The sequence below is a fragment of the Ranitomeya variabilis genome, chromosome 1, assembly GCF_051348905.1.
Source record: "Ranitomeya variabilis isolate aRanVar5 chromosome 1, aRanVar5.hap1, whole genome shotgun sequence".
In the NCBI taxonomy this organism is placed as follows: domain Eukaryota; kingdom Metazoa; phylum Chordata; class Amphibia; order Anura; family Dendrobatidae; genus Ranitomeya; species Ranitomeya variabilis.
In genome coordinates, this window is record NC_135232.1 from 291,186,221 (window position 1) to 291,209,024 (window position 22,804).

General features: G+C 46.5%; 2 protein-coding genes across 2 annotated transcripts in view; one reads left to right on the top strand and one right to left on the bottom strand.

Moving 5' to 3' along the window:
* Positions 1–473: 473 nt before the first annotated feature.
* LOC143793625 (olfactory receptor 6B9-like) lies at positions 474–1,409 on the bottom strand. The gene has a single exon (XM_077280685.1). The coding sequence runs from the start codon at positions 1,407–1,409 to the stop codon at positions 474–476; it is 936 nt and encodes a 311-aa protein (XP_077136800.1).
* A 61-nt stretch (positions 1,410–1,470) lies between these two features.
* The window catches only part of LOC143793626 (olfactory receptor 6B1-like), a 57,487-nt gene continuing 36,153 nt past the window's right edge, over positions 1,471–22,804 (top strand). Inside the window, exons 1-3 of the mRNA XM_077280686.1 lie at positions 1,471–1,524; positions 4,240–4,346; positions 6,849–7,027. Of these exons, the coding sequence (XP_077136801.1) occupies positions 1,471–1,524; positions 4,240–4,346; positions 6,849–7,027 (340 nt within the window). The remainder of the gene's footprint in view (positions 1,525–4,239; positions 4,347–6,848; positions 7,028–22,804) is intronic.

Below are 22,804 nucleotides of genomic sequence, written 5' to 3' on the forward strand. Positions count from 1 at the left end.
ACAGAGAAATAGGGATGCAAATGTCCATCATGTCGAGATAAAATTTTTGAATGTATGGAAGACATCCCCACCCACTAGCTCAGGGACAACTGAAAACTATAGCTAGAGCTTGTGGTGGGGACAGGTACAAACAGGCTGGATACAAGTCGTATAATGGCCAGCTATAAGATTATTCCTTAAATACGCAAATTACATTTTTTTCAGAAAGATCACCTGAAACACCAAGTGGGTTTGAATAGATATTATTATTAAGTCAAAGTTTTCTAGTCTAAATTGAAAAGTCTGCAGTCACTGTCTGTGAATGCAGACTTTTGAATCTCCCTAGTGCATGCACTGTGCTTTGCGAGGATTAGTTGCAGTCACACAGAGTGATTGCAGACTTATCAGTTTAGACCGGACATCCCCTTTATAGGAATATTTGAACAACTTATTTTCTACTATAAATTGTGATCGTACATGTAACACTATTAGGATTAATAAAATAAGTTGATTGAAGCTAAATGTTTTTTTACTGACTCTTTAACTTCTTTGTTCCTTAAACAGTATATAATGGGATTTAGAATCGGTGTAACCACAACATAAAAGACTGACACCACTCGATTAAGTGTAAAAGTGAATCCCACTTTTGGTCTTACATACATAAAAATAACAGTACCATAATAGATAAGAACAACAGTTAAATGAGACCCACACGTGGAAAAGGCTTTTCTTTTTCCTTTAGTTGTAGGGATTTTTAAAACGGTTATAATAATATAAACATAAGAAAAAAGTGTTACAGCAAACGAAGTTACAATTACTATAGAAGCACATATAAAATCCAAAAGATCATTTAAAAAAGTATCTATGCAAGAAATCTTTAGTAATGGAGGTGCATCACAAAAGAAATGGTTAACAATATTACTGCAAAATGTAAGCCGCGAGATCAGTAAAATTGGAGGAAAAGTAGTTGTAAAACCGACAATCCAAGAAGCTATGGTTAGATTACGACAGAAGGATGCGGTCATAAGTGATGGATATTGTAGAGGATGACAAATTGCCAAATAACGGTCAAAGGCCATAACACCAAGTAGAAAACATTCTGTAGAACTCAAGAAGAAGAAAAAAAATAACTGAGTCATGCAGCCAATAAATGAAATGAAGCGACCGTGTACAGTGATTGTTGCTAAAATTTTGGGGACTGTTACAGTTATGTAACAGACTTCAAGAAATGAGAAATTACGGAGAAAAAAATACATGGGTGTTTGAAGACATGCTTCTTTCCAGGTAATTAGGATGATCATTATGTTGCTCAAAAGAGTTAACAAATAAGAGTCCAGGAGTAGTGTAAAGAAAAAGTACTGTAGACCAGAAGACCCAGGAAAACCCAAAATCATGAATTCCAACGTTAGGCTTTCATTGTGCGCCACCATCCTTCATTGTGAACTGCTGTACATAAAAAAAGAGTATCAATTTTAACAAACCTGTCGAAAAATGTATGCCGGATCTCCGGCAACTACTTTTAGACCCAGTATTTTGGTCAATATGGTGGGTGTTAAAGAGAACAAAAATAACACCTTACTTATAAAAAAAATATTTGTGCTAGATAAATGTCTATTGCTCTATTATAGGGCAGATAATTGTGGGCAAGACCAAGCATTTTCTTAGAGCATTGGTCACAATTTATTAAAGGGGTTATGCCATGAACAAAAGTACATTTTAATCAAACGATCTTGGAATAAAAATATACTCCACAGTTGGATTCGTTTAACAAAATTGTTCCTGTGCTGAGATAATCTTATAAATGTGCCCCTGCTGTGTACTGTGTAATGGCTGTGTCTGACCGTGCAGGAACATGGTCTGATCATACGACAGCTCCTGGGCATGCTCGGGTTGTCTCTGAGTATTTCGGAGTGCTTGGAGATTTAGTATATGTATTCAAGCTGTCTAGTAGCCGCAAATCATGCAGCTGCGTCAACATAAACTAAATCTCTGAGCACGCCCAAATACTCGGAGACCATCTGAGCATGCTTGGAGAAACTCGAGTAACGAGTATACTGACTCATGACTACACTTTAGTAAGTCATAATATTTTTGTGCAATTTGTGTAAAAATATTGTGACAATTATTATTTACTCGTAAGTCTCGACCAGCTCCATCAATATGGGTGGAGCATGGATGAAATGGTTCATTCTTCTACTGCTGTCTGCTTTTGTTTGGTCAAAATCATAAAGGAAGAAGAAATACATACCCCCCATGAAAATATCAGTTGCCCCTCACTTGGGCAAGAATTAGTTAATTAGCTACCAGAAACTCTGATACGTAACCAAAATGAGAAATTTGGTGAACCAACAAATTTGGTGATCAACAATAAACAATAATCAACAATAAATCAGCTTCATAGTAAATAGTGAACAGGAGCAATCCTGGAATGGAGTTGTGAATTCAGAGGAGTTTCACCATGGGTGTTATTCAAATAGCATAGCGCGGCCTATGTCACAATATATTTGAAACACCTACCAGAGAGGGGATATATTTATTTTTTCTCCTATTTAGTTCAAGGTTAAAAAAAAGAGATGGAAGTTTATCAAGTTAAAATATTTATACTTACTAACTCGATTAAATCCAGTGGAAGGCAAAAATCATAGACAATTTTCTTTATCATTGATAAATCTCTTCTCCTTGCCTTATAGGTAGATCCATGAATCAACAATCTACTTGTTAAAAACAAATCATAAAGGACTTTTTCACCCTTTTAATTAGGTTCATCAGTTTGGTTCTTAATGAAAGCCTGCAACCTGAAATCAAAAGCTGCATAAAAAAAGGCAAATCAAGAAAAAAAGAAAAGCTTCATAAAAGATTAAGATGCCATATTTCTTCCACATCCGTTTTCATATTTGAGGCCCAGAATTTAAAATCTTATATGTTCTTTTGGGGTGGTTAAAAGCTTTAATTACCAATAATTAAATTATAAAGGGAATTTATTACCATGTTTTTGCTACCTTATGTGAGAGCAGCATAATGTAGGAAAAGAGATCCTGAATCCAATGTATCACTGAGTTTACTAGCTGAAGCAGTTGTGACATAAGCAGAGTCCTTTCATATAGCATGAAGCAGAACTCAGAAAGCTGCCCCACCCACAGCACAGCTTCCTATGTACATTGTCCATTGACAGTGAGCTACTTATCAGAGGAATCACCCTGGTTGGAACAGGGATTACATGTGCTATGGCCAGGGCAACGATAATCTGCTAGAGATAAAACCTTCATTATAAGTAAACAACAGCACACAGCTTAATAAATTACTCATCACTGAATCCAGTGTCTCAGCTGCTACCTCATGCTGTCCTCAGATTACATAATAAAAATCTGCTGACGGATTCCCTTTAAGATTGTCACACTGATGTATATATTTATTCAAAATTAAGGTCTATTTGACTCAAGCACATCGATAAAAGTCAGCATGAAACAATTCCAAAATATGCACTATATTTTACTGAAGATATTGCATTACTATGTTATTTGTATATCCCCCATGTGATATATGTGCTGCAAGGGATGCAATATGGCTAAAATACTGATGACATATTGATGCAATCACATTAATGTTTTGATGACGGTAGAATTCAGCTGTATCCAGTTCCACCTGCTTCTACACAAATACAGCAGCATTAGCTCTAGAATACAATGGATGGAATACTGATGAAAAATACCTGTCTTAAATCATCTTTAAACCTCATTCACATTTTAGTTGCACATATGTGATTACTTACAGAGTCAGTGTTGGTTTTGTGTTTAATCCTCATTAGATACACATTTGTTGGGCACCTTTTGTTTTTCCGATTCGATGACAGGATATACCGTATATATACTTACCCTCTATGCATATTGACATGCCCCCTGATGAAGAAAGGGTGAAACGCGCGTTGGGGCAGCAGTGCAGACACCAAACCAATACTGACTCTGTAAGTAATCACATATGAACAGCTGTGGATTCTGTCACACTAGGGTGTGACCACTCTTAATTGTCTGTGGCCAAATTGCATCTCGTAAAGATAGTTTACATGCACGAAGAAAACACACAAGACAGAGCCGAGCAGTTGTGTCTCAAAGGAATTCTGATTTTATTGGTCAAGAAGCCCAGTTTTTGTAGGGAAAATTAGGTGATTTCAGCACATTACCTCATTTGTTTTTCATATATAATTATTGTAGGTCGAGCTGACATCTGTCTCTCACGCATCTTATTGATCTTTTATCTTTATAGGGGATACTCAAAAGATATTATAAGCCATTTTCCATTACTAAAAGCAATTTTCCATTTTCCATTACAAACAGAGTCCATCTGGAGGTTGACATAACCTGGCAACAGAAGTAAATCTTATAACAAGAATGAATCAGAGCACATTACCACTACATGATTCTAATATTCAGCAAAGTGTATTCTTATGTAAAGCATACAAGATTGCAGCACATCAAATATTGCAGATATACAATATAGTCCTTTTCCTCCCTTAAGAGACAATTTGCAGACGCCTCTCACCCAGCCAAACCAGATATCACGCGTTTCACTGACGAGGGGCAGTACACCAAAACACAGTTTCTGCAAATTGAGATTTTGGGTCTGCCTTTTATTATAAGTCATGTGACAAGGTTCATTAAAGGGTCGATATTGACTTTTAGGATTGCTATTTACTATAGGTGGCACTAGAGTTCTAGACTTCCTCTCTGAAGAGACAATTTGCATATTTCGAACAGGATCATTGTGGCTTAAAAGTCACCTCACTTAGCATATCCGGCTTGACATGTCACTCTCAGCAAGGAGAAACGCTGCCTCTTGGATTCCGGTCAGACACTTCTCACCCAGCCAAACCAGATCCTACGTCATGTGACAAAGCTCATTAAAGGGTCAATATTGACGTTTAGGATTGCTTCTTCCTATAGGTGGCACTAGAGTTCTAGTCTTTTTCCTCTCTGAAGAGACAATTTCCGTTATTAAAAAGCACACATTATAATAAATTTGGCACTTTTTTCAGTGTTTTCCTAACCTTAGCTAAAATTAGGTTTTTTGTTAAGGTTAAGTTCAAGAGTAAGGTTATGCTCTTTTTAGGGTTTAATAGCATTTAAATGAAAGAGTGCAGTCAGAATACAAGGATCGAACTGGCCGATGACTCTCCCAACCCCAATGAGACAGTTTCATGTATCTCAATTAACTATTGCTATAGCTATTAATGCTAATATCCATGTTTTATGTAACAGTTACATAAAATAGCTACATAAAACATAAAAAATAATAAATATATTCTACACATTGTTATATTAAACATTTACGGCATATAGATATTAATGTTAGTTTACATTTTAAAGTAACAGAGCAAGTTTATGCATATTTTCTGACGTGACTCAGCAACAACACAGAGAGCATTGACTCTGGGGGCTGAATACTAATGCACATCATTATTTTCATATTTATATATTTAAAATAATGAGAAAACCATGTATCATTTCCCTTACACTTCACAGATACTTGCAACTTTTTGTTGATGTACTGTATCATATAAAATCTGAATAAAATACATTTAAGTTTGTGAATGAAAGCTAAAAAATGTGGAAATTGGTAGGACTACTTTTTAAAGGCACTGTACAAGTCAAAAATATAACTTACGTCTGCATATTTGGTATCCATGTAACCAAATAAATAAAAAAATAAAGTTAGAGACTGCTGAACTAAACACTTTTTTTTATTTAAAATTGTTACACAAGGACTCAAAGAAAAATCCATTTATGCCTCATTTTTTGCCTTTTTGAAGATAACAAAAGTAATGGAAAAATACATAGAATATACAGAATATCATGAAAAAAAGCCCTTATTCTGACAAATAGCTGTATTATGTTATTTACCTATGACTTCGTAAAACATGTACATTTCAAGGCTTTCATTTATAGTATTGCTCCTTCTCCAACTGATCTCTTCTTCAACAAAATAAAATAGCAAATCAGAACCTGCTGTGAGAGCACATTGCTTCTAACTGGAAAAATTACATAGATATTATATATATATATATATATATATATATATATATATATATATATATATATATATATATATATATATATATATATATACAATTAATTTTGTCTAATGGTGCACTTCATATCATATTTGCATTTTTTTTTCTTTTCCTCCTGGGTAAATAACATGCATGTTTATATCTCCCAAAGGGCCCAATTATTTTTGCAGGGCTTATTTAGCTAGAGAAGGAACCATTTTATAGATATTAGTTATCCCATTCTATGATTATGCAAAGATATTAGAATGTGTTGTAACTCCTCTATTGCATTCCACAAAATCTTGTATTTTGACATCATGACATTTTTCTTTCATATAAATGTCAGTTACAGGTCTTAATGTCCTTATTAGTAAAAATGAGCAAATTTGCTGGGGTTCCCTCTTATTCGGCAAGCTATAGTGATTGACGAGTAAGCTGCCGAACCTGGCTTCCTGGATCAATACATGTGTCAGCTGATTGGCTGGCGCAATCCAGGAAACCGGGTTCCAGCTGCAGCTTATAGCGCTTGCCAAATAGGAGGGAATCTGAGCAAATTCGCTCATCTCTATTTATTAGATCCTTTTTAAAAGCCTCATTTTATTTGTTTCTGATCAATTTTTGTTATTTATTTTATATAAAAAAAATGATCTTTTCTAGTCTCCTAATTCAATTATCATTTTAAAATCAGATCCATTGCACAGATCAATACTGAATGTTTTTTGGTGATCAGTTTAATGGATCCATTGACTTTTATTAGCACTTTTCACAGACAAATATGTGGCGCCCCAGAGGGTCCAGTCTCCCTTGCATTTTATTGCATGCCCAGAGCCAAGGACCGGGTCATTGCTGCCATGACATCCCCTGAAGAACTGACCGGCCTAGACCGAATACCCCCGGCTCTATCTGGCATTGCAAATAGGAATCTGATTGTGCAGAATTTCTTTCATCAAATTCTGTCTGATTTGCTGATGTTCATTATACAGACTGGAATCGGATGGTACACAGGTAAGTCCAGCGGATGACACAGCATACAACTATGATGGGATGGAAAAGGGAGAGGAATGCCCTTACAGTAGGAATTGAGGGACAGGACACCTGATACCAGTCTGTGCCTATCCCTAAGCTCGCATAATGCACTATGTGCATCCTGTTGTGAATTCCGCTCTTGGGCTCCCTCCAGTGGTTGTAAGTGGCACTTTTGTGAGTTCTGCTCTTGGGCTCCCTCCGGTGGTTTTGAGTGGAATGGCTGCTTCTTGGATTTAGCATCAGCAGCTGCTTCCACTGATCGTCTTTCTGGCTTGGCTATTTTAGTCTGGCCTTATCCCTCAGTCAATGCCAGTTGTCAATTGTTCCTGCTTGGAGTCACAGCTCTTTTGGATTTCCCTGACACTCTGACCAGTTCAGCAAAGATAAGTCCTTGCTTGTCCTTTTGCAGTCCACTGGTTGTGGACTTATTGTTCAGCACATTCTATGTTTTTCTCTTTAGTCCAGCTTATCAGTATGGATCTATTCAGCTAAGCTGGAAGCTCTGGGCATCAGATTTTGCCCTCCACACCTTTAGTCAGGTGTGGAGATTTTGCATTCTCTGCGGTGGACTTTTTCTAGTTTTTATTACTGACCGCACAGTGTTCTTTCCTGTACTATCTATCTAGCTAGAAGTGGCCTCCTTTGCTACATCTTGTTTCATTCTATGTATGTCATTTCCTTCTCCACTCACAGTCATTATTTGTGGGGGGCTGTCTATCCTTTGGGGAATTTCTCTGAGGCAAGATAGCTTTCCTGTTTCTACCTTTAGGGGTAGTTAGCTCTCAGGCTGTGACAAGGTGTCTAGGGAGTGACAGGAACATCCCACGGCTACTTCTAGTGTTGTGTTAAGATCAGGCACTGTGGTCAGTATAGTTACCACCTGCTCAGAGGTCGTCGCATGTCGCTCCTAAATCACCAGACCATAACACATCCTTCCCCCTGCCACCGTCACGGACTTGTCCTTGATTGTCAGCTCAATATACCCTGGTTAGTGAACTGGCCATCAAGGACGCTAGCCTTACCACTGCAGATGGTAAAAACACAGGGGAAGTGACAAATACAAGACAGAGAAAAATAAAGGAACAAACACTCAGCCCCAGGTTGTGCTGCTAAGCTCCAAACCAGTAGAGAGACCCACCAAAAATCCAAACTCCCACATTAACAGTGGCTACATCACCGACACAAAATAACTATAATGACGATCAGTTCATGGGTCATGTGACTATTTAAAGGATGGTGGAAGTGGTTACCAACTAACATCAGCTGATGCTTGATCAAAACGAAAAAAAAATTACATTACAGCAGAACCAGAACTGCTGTGAATCTAAAAATGAATCGCGACACTATACCCCTTTCACCGAGTGGCCAGAAATTACTTATGGCAAGGACGTATCAACCCACTTGTATGTACCTCCGCAGTCACCTGATTCTCAAAGTCATGGCAAACGCAGCCTGATGGTGATGGTAATAGCGTAGGCTATCACCTAAGTAGACTTAGCCATTGTATCTTTCAAAAGTAATGGAATGCACATAAGGTATTGTAAGAGGTAGTTAGACCACAATGAATGAGCCTTATTCACTGTTCATAGGGAAGGCTGCAGCTGGCATGTGGCTGACTCCCTTGCCTACACACTGAAGCGGTAACTAACAAGGACACAGGGTGCATTCCATTACTTTTGAAAGATACAAAGGCTAAGTCATCCTCAATACTTCTGTTTTCCTAGCAATTGATACCAAAGGATAGTCCACTATGGGTTTCAACAGTTTTATTTATTTCCATTCTGCTGGCCAATCAAGACCACTTTTGACAAACTTCCATAGGGCAATCTGACAGCCCAGGACCTGCATACAATAAAACTACCATAAGATTGTCATCCTGACAAAGGCTTGTGCCTGAGCCAAAACATTGGAAACCATTCTCTTTTGCACAAGATATATTAAAAAAAAACTTTGAAAGCAACAGTTCTATCTTCACGTTTTTAGAGTGTGCAGGGGTTAGATCTTTTGTATGGTCTGCATGGAATAACTCTATTACCAGTGAGCAGCCGATGGATCATGTGACTATTAGTGTTGGTATCGGCCGATACCGTCAAAGTATCGGATCTAATCCGATACCGATACCCGATCCCAATGCAAGTCAATGGGACGAAAATATCGGAATTAAAATAAACCCTTTCTTTCCTGGTAGGTTCATTCTACATGAAGGAAAACAACTAAGAATAATGTAGGATGTATTGGGGGACGTGGCGGAGACATTAAAGTCACAGAGGTTTAGCCCAATCAAATAGAATAGCAGGAATTTTATTTTTTTTTATGACGTTCGGCATTAGAAAGATTTTGACTATGTTAATTTTTTTTTTATTTTGTCAGATATTGATGTTTCACTACTTCCACGCCCTTCACCTTCTTTTTTACTTCTCCCACACTTACTTCTTCATTATCCTCATCATCAGCTTCTTTGACATCAAGTTCTTCACCTTATTCATCTTCTTCTTCATCTTCTACCTATTTTTTTTTTTTTTACATTGTTCATATTCTTTTTATTTTACTATTATCTTCTTCATATTCAACTTCTTCATCATATTCTTATTTGTGACAGGCATTCCCGTAGTTGTTATCTATAAAAGTTTGAAGATTACACCTTCCGTTCTGCCTGTCACAAAACAGTTACATTTGTCCGCGTTCAGTTTGGCCTGCAGCATCAGGCTTTATCCAGGGGCACCACGAGGAGGAACGGACTCACCCCCATACACTGCTTAGTCTTCTTCTGCTTATAATTTAGATAATATCTTTTGCTCTGATATTTAGTCTTATGCTTAATGTTCTTCTGCTCTTTGTTCTGCAGCCTCTTGTTCTTCTGCTTCTCGGTCTTCCAGGTCGTCGTAGTCTCCAGGGTCGTCGTCTCCGGGGTCGTCGTCATCGGGGTGGTCTTCAGGGTCATCGTCTCCAGGGTCGTCGTCATCTCGGTGGTTGTCGTCTCTGGTGTCGTCGTCATCTTAGGGGTGGTCTTCCGGGTCATCGTCTTTAGTCTCTTGAACTTGGAAATGTAGCAGAAGGTACAAGAAGGCTGAGAAAATGCCGAGAAACAGCTGATGGAACTGGAACTCGGATGGCTACCCGAAGGTCCAAGAGCCAATGGAACTACCGAGGACCAGCTGACGTTACTGGAACCCAGTTACTAAGCAGGAGGTACCCGTGCCTGAAAGCACTACCAAGGACCACCTGACGTTGGTGGAACTCGGATACCAAGAGGGAGGCACCTAAGCCAAAGGCTCTGCCCGGAACCAGCTGACGGTACTGGAACCAGGATGGGGAGCAGAAGGTACAAGAGCAAAAGACACTGCTGAGAACCAGCTGACGGTACTGGAACCCGGATGGGTAGCCGAAGGTCCAAGAGCCAAAGGAACTACCGAGGACCAGCTGACGTTACTGGTACCCGGTTACTAAGCAGGAGGTACCCGTGCCTAAAAGCACTACCAAGGACCACCTGACGTTGGTGGAACTCGGATACCCAGAAGGAGGCACCTAAGCCAAAGGCTCTACCCGGAACCAGCTGACGGTGCTGGAACCAGGATGGGGACCTATTCAAGCTTGTCTTCCTAGAGCCCCAACTAGCGTTGTTGGGGCAAAGGGTCAGCAGGGGGAGCGGAGTGTAGGCCGAAGCCTGCACTGGCAGCAGCTTTGGGTCTGTTGTGTCTGCGTGGCTGTTGCAGGACACGTTGCCGGCTACACAGCAGGGGAACAGCTGGCGGTGCTGAACCCCACTGACCCATTGGCTGGTGTTTTTCTCTGTGCAGCTAGCACATCTGGGCCCCAACTGGCGGTGTTAGAGCCCAGGGTCAGCAGGAGGAGCAGGGGGAGCAGAGTGTAGGCCGAAGCCTAATTGAACCAATTTCAAAGGTAACCTTTAACCCCCCCTCAGGTGTTACAAACTAGAAGAGCCACAGCTTATGCAGCAGTAGTGCTGCACAAGTCAAAGGTTGCTCTTTTAATTTTTCTCCTTGCACACGCTGAATGAAACACGTATAACATTTAGCCCTTTATACAGTGAAACTGTGTTGGAGGCGAGAGTTCCATTCGTAATGAGACGCAGCACAGATGTCAAGAATCCCACCTTGGTGCTGGGCGCAGCCTCCTGAGCGTTGTTATTTGCTGTACAGGAGTCTGCGCTGTCGTGTTATCCCTTGGCCTTGCGCTGTTAGCGCTGCCCGTCTTCTGACATCATTTAATGTCGGCCGTTGTGGTTTGCGATGACCATGAATCCCAGCCCCGCAGTGTCTTTACATAGTTAAAACACTGCGGGGCTGGGATTCATGGCCTGGCGCAGTACATATGTTCGCCTCTCACACTCGGGTCCTTACACCCGCTTCAGACTGTGCGGCATCAGCTGATCCCTTATCGCACGCCACGGCCATGAAGCCGCACAGTCTGAAGAAGGCGGAAGGAGATGAGGGACAGGCGAACATATGCACTGCTCATGCCCATCAATCACACCCTCGCAGTCCAAATAAATAAGACACCGAGGGGCGTTGTGTGGGTCAGGGTGGCCGCAGAGGCGCAGCCAGCCAAACAATGATGCCAGAAGATGGGCAGCGCTACCAAGGGGGTTGCAGTGTGTAATTACAAAGGAAAGTCACACCTCCGGGACGGTTAAATGGTCACAGAGGACACATTTTTGACGTATTCAGTTCCACATGTGCGAGGAGAATAAGTTTATGAGCCACCTTGCACACATGCAGCATTACCGCTGTACAAGGTGGCTGTAAAACATACAAACGCCTGGGGGAGGGGGGACAGGTTCCCTTCAATTTCAGTTCTTGTGTCTGCGTGGCTGTTGCAGGACACGTTGTCGGCTACACAGCAGGGGAACAGCTGGCGGTGCTGAACCCCACTGACACATTGGCTGGTGTTTTTCTCTGTGCAGCTAGCACATCTGGGCCCCAACTGGCGGTGTTAGAGCCCAGGGTCAGCAGGAGGAGCAGGGGGAGCGGAGTGTAGGCCGAAGCCTGCACTGGCAGCAACTTTGGGTCTGTTGTGTCTGCGTGGCTGTTGCAGGACATGTTGCCGGCTACACAGCAGGGGAACAGCTGGCGGTGCTGAACCCCACTGACACATTGGCTGGTGTTTTTCTCTGTGCAGCTAGCACATCTGGGCCCCAACTGGCGGTGTTAGAGCCCAGGGTCAGCAGGAGGAGCAGGGGGAGCAGAGTGTAGGCCGAAGCCTAATTGAACTAATTTCAAAGGTAATTTTTAACCCCCCCTCAGGTGTTACAAACTAGAAGAGCCACAGCTTATGCAGCATTAGTGCTGCACAAGTCAAAGGTTGCTCTTTTAATTTTTCTCCTTGCACACGCTGAATGAAACACGTATAACATGTAGCCCTTTATACAGTGAAACTGTGTTGGAGGCGAGAGTTCCATTCGTAATGAGACGCAGCACAGATGTCAAGAATCCCACCTTGGTGCTGGGCGCAGCCTCCTGAGTGTTGTTATTTGCTGTACAGGAGTCTGCGCTGTCGTGTTATCCCTTGGCCTTGCGCTGTTAGCGCTGCCCGTCTTCTGACATCATTTAATGTCGGCCGTTGTGATTTGCGATGACCATGAATCCCAGCCCCGCAGTGTCTTTACATAGTTAAAACACTGCGGGGCTGGGATTCATGGCCTGGCGCAGTACATATGTTCGCCTCTCACACTCGGGTCCTTACACCCGCTTCAGACTGTGCGGCGTCAGCTGATCCCTTATCGCATGCCACGGCCATGAAGCCGCACAGTCTGAAGAAGGCGGAAGGAGATGAGGGACAGGCGAACATATGCACTGCTCATGCCCATCAATCACACCCTCGCAGTCCAAATAAATAAGACACCGAGGGGCGTTGTGTGGGTCAGGGTGGCCGCAGAGGCGCAGCCAGCCAAACAATGATGCCAGAAGATGGGCAGCGCTACCAAGGGGGTTGCAGCGTGTAATTACAAAGGAAAGTCACACCTCCGGGACGGTTAAATGGTCACAGAGGACACATTTTTGACGTGTTCAGTTCCACATGTGCGAGGAGAATAAGTTTATGAGCCACCTTGCACACATGCAGCATTACCGCTGTACAAGGTGGCTGTAAAACATACAAACGCCTGGGGGAGGGGGGACAGGTTCCCTTCAATTTCAGTTCTTGTGTCTGCATGGCTGTTGCAGGACACGTTGCCGGCTACACAGCAGGGGAACAGCTGGCGGTGCTGAACCCCACTGACACATTGGCTGGTGTTTTTCTCTGTGCAGCTAGCACATCTGGGACCCAACTGGCGGTGTTAGAGCCCAGGGTCAGCAGGAGGAGCAGGGGGAGCGGAGTGTAGGCCGAAGCCTGCACTGGCGGCAGCTTTGGGTCCGTTGTGTCTGCGTGGCTGTTGCAGGACACGTTGCCGGCTACACAGCAGGGGAACAGCTGGCGGTGCTGAACCCCACTGACACATTGGCTGGTGTTTTTCTCTGTGCAGCTAGCACATCTGGGCCCCAACTGGCGGTGTTAGAGCCCAGGGTCAGCAGGAGGAGCAGGGGGAGCAGAGTGTAGGTCGAAGCCTAATTGAACCAATTTCAAAGGTAACCTATAACCCCCCCTAAGGTGTTACAAACTAGAAGAGCCACAGCTTATGCAGCAGTAGTGCTGCACAAGTCAAAGGTTGCTCTTTTAATTTTTCTCCTTGCACACGCTGAATGAAACACGTATAACATTTAGCCCTTTATACAGTGAAACTGTGTTGGAGGCGAGAGTTCCCTTCGTAATGAGACGCAGCACAGATGTCAAGAATCCCACCTTGGTGCTGGGCGCAGCCTCCTGAGCGTTGTTATTTGCTGTACAGGAGTCTGCGCTGTCATGTTATCCCTTGGCCTTGCGCTGTTAGCGCTGCCCGTCTTCTGACATCATTTAATGTCGGCCGTTGCAGTTTGCGATGACCATGAATCCCAGCCCCGCAGTGTCTTTACATAGTTAAAACACTGCGGGGCTGGGATTCATGGCCTGGCGCAGTACATATGTTCGCCTCTCACACTCGGGTCCTTACACCCGCTTCAGACTGTGTGGCGTCAGCTGATCCCTTATCGCATGCCACGGCCATGAAGCCGCACAGTCTGAAGAAGGCGGAAGGAGATGAGGGACAGGCGAACATATGCACTGCTCATGCCCATCAATCACACCCTCGCAGTCCAAATAAATAAGACACCGAGGGGCGTTGTGTAAGTCAGGGCGGCCGCAGAGGCGCAGCCAGCCAAACAATGATGCCAGAAGATGGGCAGCGCTACCAAGGGGGTTGCAGCGTGTCATTACAAAGGAAAGTCACACCTCCGGGACGGTTAAATGGTCACAGAGGACACATTTTTGACGTGTTCAGTTCCACATGTGCGAGGAGAATAAGTTTATGAGCCACCTTGCACACATGCAGCATTACCGCTGTACAAGGTGGCTGTAAAACATACAAACGCCTGGGGGAGGGGGGACAGGTTCCCTTCAATTTCAGTTCTTGTGTCTGCGTGGCTGTTGCAGGACACGTTGCCGGCTACACAGCAGGTGAACAGCTGGCGGTGCTGTACCCCACTGACACATTGGCTGGTGTTTTTCTCTGTGCAGCTAGCACATCTGGGCCCCAACTGGTGGTGTTAGAGCCCAGGGTCAGCAGGAGGAGCAGGGGGAGCGGAGTGTAGGCCGAAGCCTGCACTGGCGGCAGCTTTGGGTCTGTTGTGTCTGCGTGGCTGTTGCAGGACACGTTGCCGGCTACACAGCAGGGGAACAGCTGGCGGTGCTGAACCCCACTGACACATTGGCTGGTGTTTTTCTCTGTGCAGCTAGCACATCTGGGCCCCAACTGGCGGTGTTAGAGCCCAGGGTCAGCAGGAGGAGCAGGGAGAGCGGAGTGTAGGCCGAAGCCTTCACTGGCGGCAGCTTTGGGTCTGTTGTGTCTGTGTGGCTGTTGCAGGACACGTTGCCGGCTACACAGCAGGGGAACAGCTGGCGGTGCTGAACCCCACTGACACATTGGCGAGGTGTTTGGCTCTGTGCAGCCAGCACTTCCGGACAGCAACTAGCGTTGTTGACGCCCGGGCTCTGCAGGTGGAACAGAGTGTAGGCCGCAGCCTGCACTGGAACAAGTTGAAAGGGAACCTTTAACCCCCCCCAGGCGTTTGTAGCTGAAAGAGCCATCTTGTACAGCACTAATGCTGGAAAAGGTAAACTTAGCTCTTTTAATTATGGTCCTTGCACATGCTGAACCTAACACTTTTGAAATGTGTCCCCTCACACGGTTAAACCGTCCGGTCGGTGGAACTTTCCTTTGTCATGTGACGCAGCACAGCCGTCATTCTTACCCCCTTGGCGCCGTGCGCCTCCTCCTCAGCGTTGTTTGAATCTGTCCCGGAGTCTGCGCTGTTATGTTATCCCTTGGCCAGGCACACTTAGCGCTGCCCGTCTTCTGACATCATTTGGTGTCAGGCTGGCTGCGCCTGTGCGGCCGCGCTGGGCAAGATCCCGCCTCGCTGTGTCATCTAATGTAATCACTCTGCGGACCTGTGATCCATGGGCATGAGCAGTGCATATCCTCGCCTCTCACTCCCCTCCCTACGGCTTCTTCAGACTGTGCGGCGTCACGGCCGTGGCATGCTATTAGGGATCAGCTGACGGCGCACAGTCTGAAGAAGGCGTAGGGAGATGAGTGAGAGGCGGAGGTTAAGATATGCACTGGTCATGTCCATGGATCACAGGTCCGCAGTGGGATTAAATCAGAAGACACTACGAGGCGGGATCTCGTCCAGCGCGGCCGCACAGGCGCAGCCAGCCTGACACCAAATGATGTCAGAAGATGGGCAGCTCTAAGTGTGCCTGGCCAAGGGATAACATAACAGCGCAGACTCCGGGACAGATTCAAACAACGCTGAGGAGGAGGCGCACGGCGCCAAGGGGGTAAGAATGACGGCTGTGCTGCGTCACATGACAAAGGAAAGTTCCACCGACCGGACGGTTTAACCGTGTGAGGGGACACATTTCAAAAGTGTTAGGTTCAGCATGTGCAAGGAGCACAACGAAAAGAGGCACTTTTTCCCTTTGCATCATTACTGCTGCACAAGGTGGCTCCTTCAGTAACAAACGCCTGGGGGGGGGACAGGTTCCCTTAAATTTAACTTGTTGTGCCTGCGTGGCGGTCGCAGGACACGTTGCCGTATACACAGCAGGGGAGCAGCAGGCATTACTGAACCCCACTAACACATTGGCGAGGTGTTTGGCTCTGTGCGGACAGCACTTCTGGACGGCAACTAGCGGTGTTGGAGCCCAGGGACAGGAGGAGGAGGAGGTGGAGGAGATAGGAGGGATTGCCACACACACAACTGGGGAACAGCTGACGTTACTGACCCGCAAGAACAGAGGAGGGACTGTTGGGACTGTGCGGACAGCACTTCTGGACAGCAACTAGCGGTGTTGGAGCCCAGGGACAGGAGGAGGAGGAGGTGGAGGAGATAGGAGGGATTGCCACACACACAGCTGGGGAACAGCTGACGTTACTGAACCCCAATAACAGAGGAGCGACTGTTGACTGTGCGTACAGCACTACCAGGCAACAACTAGCTGTGTTGGAGCCCAGGGACAGCAGGAGAAGCAGAGGAACACAATGTAGGCCGAAGCCTGATTGGAGAAAGTCGAAAGGGAACCTTTAACCCCCCCCCAAGGCGTTTGTAGCTGAAAGAGCCAGCTTGTGCAGCACAAAAGATGCAAAAGGAAAAGGTGGCTCTTTTCATTATGCTCCTTGCAAACACAGAACTAAACACTTATAAAATGTGTCCCCTGAAACCGTGAGACCGTCCCGGAGGTGGGACTTTCCTTCGTAATATGACGCAGCACAGCCGTCATTCTTACCCCCCCGGCGCCGTGCCCCGGCTCCTCAGTGTTGTTTGATTCCGTCTCGGAGCCTGCGCTGTTATGTTATCCCTTGGCCAGGCACACTTAGCGCTGCCCATCTTCTGACATCATTTGGTGTCAGGCTGGCTGCGCCTGTGCGGCCGCGCTGGCCGAGAGCCCGCCTAGCAGTGTCGTCTAATGTAATCCCACCGCGGGCCTGGGATCCATGGCCATGCATATCCTCGCCTCTCACTCCCCTCCCTACGGCTTCTTCAGACTGTGCGGCGTCACGGCCGTGGCATGCTATTAGGGATCAGCTGACGGCGCACAGTCTGAAGAAGGCGTAGGGAGATGAGTGAGAGGCGGAGGTTCAGATATGCACTGCGCATGTCCATGGATCTCAGGCCCCCAGACGGAATCAAACAACGCTGAGGAGCCGGGGCACGGTGCCAAGGGGGTAGGAATGACAGCTGTGCTGCGTCATATTACGAAGGAAAGTCCCACCTCCGGGACGGTTTTACGGTATCAGTGGACACATTTTATAAGTGTTAAGTTCTGCGTGTGCAAGGAGCTAAACAAAAATAGCTACCTTTTCCTTGTGCAGCATTACTGGGGGGGGACAGGTTCCCTTACATTTCAGTTGTTGTGTCAGCGTGGCGGTCGCAGGACACATTGCCGGCTACACAGCTGGGGATCAGCTGACATTACTGAAACCCAATAACACTGGGTCGTATGTTTTGACTGTGCAGACGGCACTTCTGAGCCTCAACTGGCGGTGTTGGAGCCCAGGAATTTAAGTTCAGGTGGTAGAAAGATGAACACAACAGGAGACCTGGATAACGTAGACAGTCACCTAATTATTTAATCAGGAAGAGGAGTGGCAAATTCCTGCGAGATCCAGGCCTTGTTCATTTTCAGGAAAGTAAGCCGGTCAACGTTATCGGAGGATAGTCGCATGCGACGGTCAGTTAGTACACCACCTGCAGCACTAAAGACGCGTTCCGATAATACACTAGCCGCAGGGCAAGCCAGCACCTTCAATGCATACTGGCTTAGCTCTGGCCATGTTTCCAGCTTTGAGACCCAAAACTTGAAAGGTGAAGAGCCGTCTGGGAGTACAGCAAGAGGGCAAGACATGTAGTCTGTCACCATCTGACGGAACCGTTGCCTCCTGCTGACTGGAGCCGTCTGTGATGGTGTAGACTTTTGTGGCGGGCACAGAAAACTGTGCCACAGTTGGGCCATACTGGTCTTGCCTTGGGCAGAGGCACTGCTTCTGCTCCCTCTTTGTGCAGAGCCTCCACCACTGCCTGGACGCACTGAGCTGCTTTGTAATGCACTAGCAGCACTTCTCTCAGTTGGACTGGAGAAGATGATGGAATTCACCAGTGTGTCTTGGTACTCCCGCATTTTTTGCTCCTGGTTCAACGGTGTGATGAGGCTTTCTACGTTGTCCCGGTAGCGAGGATCGAGGAGGGTGAACACCCAATAATCAGACATGTTGAGAATGTGGGCGATGCGGCGGTCGTTTCTCAGGCACTGCAGCATGTAATCCACCATGTGCTGCAGACTGCCAACTGCCCAAGAAACGCTGTCCCCTGCTGGAGGCGTGATCTCTGCCCGCTCGTCATCACCCCACCCTCGCTGTACACACTGACTACTGGACAATTGTGTAACTCCCTCCTCTGGACGGATGTCTTCCTCCTCTATTGACTCCTCCTCATCCTCCTCACAAACTGTCCCCTGCCTACGCGTTTGTGAGGAACCACGTGGCGCTGACTGTCCAGAAGATGATGGAAATGGTGAATCCTCATCCTCCACCTCTTCCACAACATCATCCCTTAGCGCTTGCAGTGATTTTTCAAGCAGGCAGATAAGGGGGACAGTCATGCTGACTAGTGCATCATCTGCACTCGCCATCCGCGTGGAATAATCGAAGGGACGCAAAACCTGGCAGACGTCATTCATAGTGGCCCACTCTGTGGTTGTGAAGTCTGAACGGCGCTGAGTGCGACTTCTTTGCGCCTGATGCAGCTGGTACTCCATTACAGCTTGCTGCTGCTCACACAACCGCTCCAACATATGTAACGTGGAATTCCACCTGGTAGGTAGGTCACATATGATGCGATGTTCCGGCAGGCGGTGTCGGCGCTGCAGAGCCGCAATGCGCGCTTTTGCCGTGCTGGAACGCCGCAAGTGAGCACACTCTAGGCGGACCTTGTGCAGCAGTGCATCAAGATCCAGATAGTCCCTCAAAAAACTCTGCACAACCAAATTGAGCACATGTGCCAGACATGGGATGTGAGTGAGGTTGCCGAGGCCCAGAGCTGCCACCAGATTTCGGCCATTATCACACACTACCATGCCTGGCTGGAGATTCGCTGGCACAAACCACACATCGCTCTCCTGCTTGATGGCATTCCAGAGCTCCTGCGCTGTGTGGCTTCGATTCCCCAAAGAAATTAATTTCAAGACGGCCTGTTGACGTTTGGCCACGGCTGTGCTCATGTCGGTCGTAACAGGTAAACGTTCACGGGTCCATGTGGCGGTGGACTGTGACGGCTCCTGCAGCGATGATTCTGAGGAACTGGTGTAAGAGGAGGAGTCAATGCGTACAGAATAGATTCCTGCAATCCTTGGAGTGGGCAGGACACGTCCTGCGCCACTCACACGATCTGTACCCGGCTCAACGACATTAACCCAATGGGCAGTGAGGGAAAGGTATCGCCCCTGTCCATGTTGACTGGTCCACGCATCGGTGGTGAGGTGGACCTTGCTACTGACGGCATTCAGTAGCGCGTGTTTTATGTGTCCCTCCACATGCTTGTGCAGGGCAGGGACGGCTTGCCTGCTGAAGTAAAAGCGGCTGGGCACATTGTACTGTGGGACTGCCAATGACATCAAGTCACGGAAGCTGTCAGTCTCCACCAGCCTGAATGACAGCATTTCCAGTGACAGAAGTTTGGCAATGCCTGCAGTCAGAGCCTGTGCTCGTGGGTGGTTTGACGAGAAAGGCCGCCTTTTCTCCCATGCCTGTACTACCGATGGCTGTACACTGGGCTGGGAGTGTGTGGATGACTGGGAAAGTGGTGCTGCGGGTGGAATTACAGCGTGTCTCTGGACAACAGTGCCAGAGGTTCTTCCACGGCGATCCTGGGAGGAAGCCGAACCAGCTGCGTGTGAGCTGGAGGAAGAGGCAACATGAGCTGAAGAGGTGGTAGCTGCCGCTGTTGGTTGGCCTAGCTCTTCAGTGTGTCTTTCTAACTCCGCCGCGTGCCTGGTGCGCACATGTTTCCACATGTTGGAGGTATGGAGGTTGCTGATATTTCGACCTCTTTTGACTTTGTGATGACACACCTTGCATTTGACATAGCAAATGTCATCTGCAACTGTGTCAAAAAAGGCCCAGGCACTGCAAGTCTTGGGAGCGCCCTTTTTGGCTTTTCGAAGAGACATGCTCCTAACGGGTGCCAAAGCGGAGGCTGCAGGATCCGCAATCTTCCCCCTCCCTCTCCCTCTTTGGGCCGTACGGGGAATCTCTTCCTCAGAGCTGCTCCCACCACCTTCCTGTCCCTCACGCCAAGATCTGTCCAGGACCTCATCATCTACACTACCCTCTGCCCCCAACTGCTCCTCCTGGGTAGTCTCAGCAGCAGAGCACGCACCAGAAAGTGGCACCTGAGTGTCATCAGCGGAAGCGTCCTGCGATGTGGTGACCGGAGGCACTGGCCCACCCACCTCTTCAGAGGAAGAGAGAAAAAGCGGTTGGGCATCACTGCACCCTGCCTCTTCTTCCATTTCTCCAATGCTGCTTGGCTGGCCCCCTGTTTCCAAGCCAAGAGATTCAGAGAACAGAAGTAGAGACGGCTCCTGTCCTGGGATCTCTGTCTGCCTGGGCAATTTGGCAGGTGGTGAAGAGACAGATGGCTGCTCTCCAGTGCTCTGTGTCTGAGAGGATGTGGCACTAATTGAAGTTGATGCATTAGCTGCCATCCATCCGACAACGGCTTCAATTTGTTCTTCACGCAGCAGCGGTGTACGGCGCTCTGCGACAAAGCTGCGCATGAAGGACTGTTCCCTGGTGAAAGTGGGTGCTGATGAGTCACCGGTGCCCGCAGCAGGCACAGAATCCCCACGTCCTCTCCCTGCTCCGCGCCCACGCCCACGTGCCTTACTCACTGCCTTCTTCATATTGGTTGACTGATAAAGATAAGCAGAAAAGTACTAACGGCTTTGTGTGCTTATTCCTGAACAACTCCTAACAGGTATAAGAAACACTAATTTTCTAAAGTGTGGACTAGAGTTTAATATGAGCTAATGTGGCCTACACAAATGTAAAGTGGTGTCACTGGTGTGTTTGGTGAACTTTATTATTTATTTATTTTTTGGGGGCTGAACTGACAACAGAGAGAGCTGCAGTCACACGGAGACCGTGCAGACAGCCTTAACGGCGCTGCAAGGCCCAAAAACCCTCCTCTACGTTATCCTATGTAGTGTTTTTCCAATAGTTAGCTGGAGACGGGTGGAAAGACACTAATAGGAATTTTTTGAAAAAATGTGCAGCAGCCTGCACTACTTAAAACAAAAGGAAAATTGATTTTACGGTATGACGCAGTGAAGAACCCTGAGCTGGAGACAACCAGGCTATGGCTGCTCACAGACTACAGGGCGAGCTGCAGTCACACGGAGACCGTGCAGACAGCCTTAACGGCGCTGCAAGGCCCAAAAACCCTCCTCTACGTTATCCTATGTAGTGTTTTTCCACAAGTTAGCTGGAGACGGATGGAAAGACACTAATAGGAATTTTTTGAAAAAATGTGCAGCAGCCTGCACTACTTAAAACAAAAGGAAAATTGATTTTACGGTATGACGCAGTGAAGAACCCTGAGCTGGAGCCAACCAGGCTATGGCTGCTCACAGACTACAGGGCGAGCTGCAGTCACACGGAGACCGTGCAGACAGCCGTAAATGGCGCTGCAAGGCCCAAAAACCCTCCTCTACATTATCCTATGTAGTGTTTTTCCACAAGCTAGCTGGAGACGGGTGGAAAGACACTAATAGGAATTTTTTGAAAAAATGTGCAGCAGCCTGCACTACTTAAAAGAAAAGGAAAATTGATTTTACGGTATGACGCAGTGAAGAACCCTGAGCTGGAGACAACCAGGATATGGCTGCTCACAGACTACAGGGCGAGCTGCAGTCACACGGAGACCGTGCAGACAGCCTTAACGGCGCTGCAAGGCCCAAAAACCCTCCTCTACGGTATCCTATGTAGTGTTTTTCCACAAGTTAGCTGGAGACGGGTGGAAAGACACTAATAGGAATTTTTTGAAAAAATGTGCAGCAGACTGCACTACTTAAAACAAAAGGAAAATTGATTTTACGGTATGACGCAGTGAAGAACCCTGAGCTGGAGACAACCAGGCTATGGCTGCTCACAGACTACAGGGCGAGCTGCAGTCACACGGAGACCGTGCAGACAGCCGTAAACAGCGCTGCAAGGCCCAAAAACCCTCCTCTACGTTATCCTATGTAGTGTTTTTCCACAAGTTAGCTGGAGACGGGTGGAAAGACACTAATAGGATTTTTTTGAAAAAATGAGCAGCAGACTACACTACTTGAAAACAAAAAAAAAGAACAGTATGAGGCAATGAACCACCCTCCCTGAACTGAATACAACCAGCTATGGATGGCCTATGGCTGCACTCAGACTAGAGAGTGGGCTGCACTCACACACACACACACACAGACCTTGCAGATCGCTGTGAAAACAGCGCTACAAGGCAAAAGCAAGGTGATTAGTAGGTGAACACAGCGGTTGCTAAATTAGCCTTTGAAAAGCACAAAGAAGCAAATCGCTATCTCTAAACTGGCCCTCAGTCAGCAAACAGC

Bases quoted from the DNA above. Each gene is read 5' to 3' on its own strand.
- LOC143793625 (XM_077280685.1), bottom strand. From the start codon at position 1,409: ATGGTGGCGCACAATGAAAGCCTAACGTTGGAATTCATGATTTTGGGT.